At 55.7% G+C, this 5,246-nt stretch overlaps 1 protein-coding gene across 1 annotated transcript in view; it reads right to left on the bottom strand.

Annotated features, from left to right (window-relative positions):
• Positions 1-4,028: 4,028 nt before the first annotated feature.
• The window catches only part of PVALB (parvalbumin), a 14,365-nt gene continuing 13,147 nt past the window's right edge, over positions 4,029-5,246 (bottom strand). Inside the window, exon 5 of the mRNA XM_004700306.3 lies at positions 4,029-4,245. Coding sequence (XP_004700363.1) covers positions 4,217-4,245 — 29 coding nt within the window. The 3' untranslated portion in view covers positions 4,029-4,216. The remainder of the gene's footprint in view (positions 4,246-5,246) is intronic.

The raw sequence follows: 5,246 nt of genomic DNA, 5'->3' as shown, positions 1-5,246 counted from the left end.
CCCGCGCTGCCCTCTCTGGTCTTGGCTTTGCAGTCATGGACTCAGCCTCGCCCTGTGCTGCAGGCCTTGCCTCCGGCGTCCGGTGTCCGGAACAGAGGACGGGCTCAGGTCACCGGGAACACAGACGGATATTGTGGTGTCGTTTGGGGCTGGCTTTTCAGAGGAAGGAGAGAGCTGAGCACCCCGATGCGGGAGGCTGTGGATGACGGCGCGGGTCCCGTATCCAGGTGCAGAGTCTCTGGGTGGATTCAGTCTCCATTGAATTCCTTCCTCTAAACCAGAGAGGTGAACAGCCTTGACTTCAGACAGACTGCATAGGAACGCGCATGACCCCCACCGACGACGTCCAGCCAGTCCAAGGAGGGGCAGTCTATGAGGGGCTTCCCTGGGTGTGTCCTTGATGGACAGTACTGGGTTGGTGTATGTGTGTGTGGGTGTCCCATAGTCAAGAGTCGTGCCCTGACTGTCATGGTCAGAGGGTCCTGGGCTCATCTTGCAAGCTCTTATACCCAACACAACGTACATGTCCCCAGTGATGGCCCTGTTCTCGCCTCTATAGTCCCTTCTGTCAGGGATGCATCTGTTTGCCACCAACCACGGGTTTGTGACCATTTCCTTAGTTCTGTGCCTTATTTCAGCCTCCTCCTGACCGTGGACCTTCCTGGGAACGGTCTCCCCCCCTTTGCATGAGGCATCGTCACCTTTCATCCCTATAACACTTAATCAATATTCCCCTTAAGCTATATTTGAGATGGGGTCTCTTTTGTACCCCAAAATAGTAGGACTGAGTGAGGACTGGTGGGCGAGTCTGGGGAGGGATGAGAGCAGAATGCTGCAGCGGGAGGGACAGTGGTGGTGGTGGTGGTGGGGTTGGTGGGAGCACTGAGGGCCGAGGGTGGGCAGGGGAAGAGGTGGGGCAACATGGGAGGTTGGTGGTGGTGCGAGGTGCTGAGCCATCCCCACAGTGGGGAGCCGGTCCCCTCACTTTGTTCTAAAGAACAGGCAGAGGGTCCAAGGAGAGCGAGCTGATCTAGACTTTTGGGGGAACCCTCTGTGTGGACTGTGGATCGGGAGGGATGGGGCCATGCTGGCACGGGGATTCAGATGGAGGAAGGCTTGGGTGGGAGAACAGGGCTCAGTCAATGACCTGGGGCACTCTCTCTGTGGGGGGCAGGGTGTCGACCCTTCCCTCAAGTCTGCCTGAACGTGACCAAACCAAACTCACTGCTGTGGACCCGATGCTGGCTCCTGGTAGCCCGTAACCCAGAGCAGAGGGTTTCAGAGCCCCGTGGCTTTCGGAGCCTGTAACTCTTGGCAGGAGTAGAAAGCCTCATTGTTCTCCTGCAGAGCAGCTGGTGGTTTTGAACAGCTGACCTTGGGTGTCCTTATCAAGATCACCTGACCACCACTGTCCCCTGTCCCCTGCACCCCAGGGACAGTGTCCCTCCTGTGTCACAAGGTGCGGGGCACAGCCCACTGGAGAAGACCCTGCCTCTGGGTCTCTAAGCAGTACATCTCTTGCCAGTGGTGTGTGCCTCTAGGGCTTTCAGATCATCAGACAAGGGCTTGGTCTTTCCCTGCCCGCCAGGACCTTGACTTCCTCCTCATCCTCCCAGGTCCCCAGCAAGTCCTCTCAGGGCAGGCCCTGGGTGGGAGGGTCGTGGCTGGCCTGCTTTGTCTTTGCTGCTCTGAGTTTGAATTAGGGTATGAGGCTGTCATTTGGAATGTGAGGGTAGAGGGGGGACCTGAGAGCCACCCTCAGTCCACCAGGAAGCAGCAGTAGCAGCTTGCCACGTTTGCCTGTCTTAGATTTGGGGTGCGGATGCTCCTAGTCCTGGCTCCATCCTCCATTGGGTGTGTGTGTGTGCAGATTGGGGTCCATTCCATGGTGGGGGCATCCCTCTTTATCTTCCCATTCTCCGTGACCAAAGTTGGGGCCCCTGAGGCCCCACACAGAAACCTAGGTCTGCCCAGGTCCTAACTATGAGCATGTGTGCACCCCTGTGTTCTCACACATGCACACACACATATGCACACGTGCCCTCACACCCCATCACTTGCACACACACACCGGCCCACTCACCCCAGCTCACCTGCAGCCTGCGAGAGATCAGCCTTGGGCAGTGCTGGGCTAAACAGGAGGCTAGTCCTTCAGGGCCTTCTTGCTGCTATAGCCTTGTTTGGGTCTTCTGGTCTCAGTTGCCCTCACAGGCCTGGACCCTGATTGCTATGCCTGGCTGACCCCCTGGAAGGTCACCCGTTCCTCCTGACCCTCAGTCTGGATCCTGCCCAGGCATGGCCTTCAATGAAAGGCTTCCCCCAGGGAGAAAGAACAGAGCTCCTGTTTCCCCGACAGGCGACTCTGGCCCCCAGCCTGTTCTCAGCTGCCTGACTCTCCCCAGGAGAGTCTCCCCTACTGCAGGACTGTGAGCTTGCTCTGTGACCCACCTCACCCTGTCCCTGAAGGTGGGCACCATCCTGGCCACCATGATGGGACAGCACAGGCTCTGGGAGACTACTGGAGTTGGGGATGATAATGGGACCCACTGCATGTCCAGGCAGGAGCCCTGGTGGCACACAGGGGTCAGAAGTTGGGCTGCTAACTTCAAGACCCCCAGCTGCTCTGCAAGAGAACGATGAGGCTGTCTACTCCTGCCAAGAGTTACAGGCTCTGAAACCCATGGGGGCCGCTCTGCTCTGCGCTAGAGGGCTACCAGGAGTCAGCATCGGGTCCGCGGGTTGGCCATGTCCAGGCAGGCTTAAGGGAAGGGTTGACACCCTGCCCCACCCAGAGGGAGTGCCCAGTGTCAAGTGATGAGTAAGGATGATGCCAATGGGAGGGAGAAGCTGCTGTGATCATTTGCTGGTCTTGGAGTGGGCACCTCAGGCTGCAGGGCAAATCTTGCCATCGTGAGGGGAACTTGCCTGCCAGTGAGCCTGGTGCAAAGACCAGCCATGCCCAGAGATGAGGTCCTAATGATATCACGTAGCCCCACCCCACCCCCCCGCCCCATCCCGATGTTCCTGAAAGCAAGCCTAAGAACCCCGAGTTGCTATGGAACTGATTCGCCTTGGCAGCAGATGGCCCGGCCTTTCTTCTGTGTTTCTCCTAGGCGGGCTCTAACTGCTGGCCTGGAGGTGAGTGTCCAGGGAAGACAGTGTGCACCACCGGGGCCTTCCTCAGGAGCCCTGGGAGCATAGTGGGCCACAGCAAGGAGAGTCCAAGGTTGGAACTCACCAGTCTCTCTACTGGAGAAAGAGAAGGCTGCCTGCTCCCATCAAGATTCAGGTCTTGGAAACCGGAAGGGGTAGTTCTACTCTGTCCCACGATGACAGACAGAGTCTCTATGGGTCACCATCAATTGGACGGCAATGAGTGTTTTTTGGAGAGACCTACATGAAGGGCCACTCCTAGCACCTGGGTCCACAAGCCAAGTCAGCCTATTTTTCTTTTGTTGGTTAAGTTACTTTGGGTTGGGTTTTTGGTATTTGTAAGAAGAGGAGTCTAAACAGGCATCCATCCACTCATCCACTCATGCATCCATGCATGCATCCTTCATCCATCCATATATCCATCTACTTCCACACTCACAGACCTTATTCAAATCTCAGTTTTAACCAATCCTAGCTATATGGATGATTTAGACTATCTATCTATCTATCTATCTATCTATCTATCTATCTATCTATCTATCTATCTATCCATCCATCCATCCATCCACCCACCCACCAGCTCACCCACAGGCCTGAGCCACCCACCCACAGGCCTGAGTTCAAATCTCCATCCCAGCAGCTCCTAGCTCAGTGATTCACACATATTCCCCTCACCTGTCTGAGTCTTTTGCTGGAAACTGGCACATTTCATTATCTCCCTTCTGGGCTGGTTCAAGGGCCAAAGGACCACCTGCACAGAGCACTTCGCTCAGGATCACATGTCCTATCCCTCCAGCCCTGCCCACCCAGGCTCGTCTGAGGAAACAAGGGGGTCCACGCCCCACCAGGCCTGTGTCCTTTCCCAGCAGGCAGAGTCCAATCGGTACAGCCTTTATTATTTCTCCAGCATTTTTCAGAAGAACGGTGTCATACAAGGGCTGCAGGGGATGGGAGGAGTAAAAAATAACACAAACCAACTGAACAGCAACACAGGAGGGTGGCGAGAGGGGCTGAGATAGGTGTCCAGGGCAGGGAGGTGGAAGGCCGGGGCAGTCGGTGCCTCTTAGCTTTCGGCCACCAGAGCGGAGAATTCTGCAGGAGAAAGGAGCACAGGGACATGAGTTCGAGGCGGCTGGCCGGGCTCCCAGCACTGAAGACAGTGTGTACCACTGGGGCCTTCCTCAGTGGTACACACTGAGGTACACAAGCTTTCCCCAGGCTCCTGATCGTGAATCTGCTGCAGGAGACCCCTGAGGGACGAGGGATGGAGGGGCAGAGGGAAGGGAGTGAGGTGGGCTTTATGAGCGCACAAGTTATTCATGGCAGAATAACAACAGGAAGATAGTGAATGCTTATCATATCCCAAACACGATTCTAAGTCCTCGATAGGGAATGTCTTAACTGGCAATCATCCTACAAGGTGCTTAGGGTTGTGATTCCCCATTCTACAGATGACAACACCACATCACAGAGGTTTCACTAAGCTAGGCAGCCTATAAGAGGCATAGCCAGGGTTCTAACCCAGGTCTCTTTGAGTTTGGGAGAGGAGCCCTTTCCCATGCGGCCCAGCCAGCTCGCCTGCAGGATTGAAGAAGACACAGATTCCCGGGTCCCTGCCCGGGAGTTTCTGACTGTGGCAGACTGGGCTGAGAAACACATTACTAGGGATCTGATGAGCAGCCAGGGTCAAGGACCACCACGCTTGCCCCTTGCCATCTTCCAAGGGAGGGACAAACATGACCCTAGGCATTTCTCTCTCCAGTAGATGAGAACAGGCCAGGCATTTGCCACCATGTAAGGACCGTGTGTCCCTACAAAAAACTGCACGGGCCATGGCTTCTAAAAGGCCCCCACAAGGACTGGCAACAGTAGGAGCCAATGACTGCTTGCCTGCCTGTCTGCTTGTCTGCCTGCCTTCCTGGCAGGTTGGTTGGATGACTGGATGGATGGATGAATGGATGGATGGATGGATGGATGGATGGATGGATGGATGGATGGATAGGTATATGGTAGGTGGATGGATAGATAGATAGATGGCTGGCTGGCTGGCTTGTGGAGTGGGTGTGTGGATGGATGGATGGATGGATGGATGG

The sequence above is a fragment of the Echinops telfairi genome, unplaced genomic scaffold (genome assembly GCF_000313985.2).
Source record: "Echinops telfairi isolate 266 unplaced genomic scaffold, ASM31398v2 ScPeMD7_2;HRSCAF=8, whole genome shotgun sequence".
In the NCBI taxonomy this organism is placed as follows: domain Eukaryota; kingdom Metazoa; phylum Chordata; class Mammalia; order Afrosoricida; family Tenrecidae; genus Echinops; species Echinops telfairi.
This window is presented reverse-complemented; position numbering and strand designations above follow the sequence as displayed.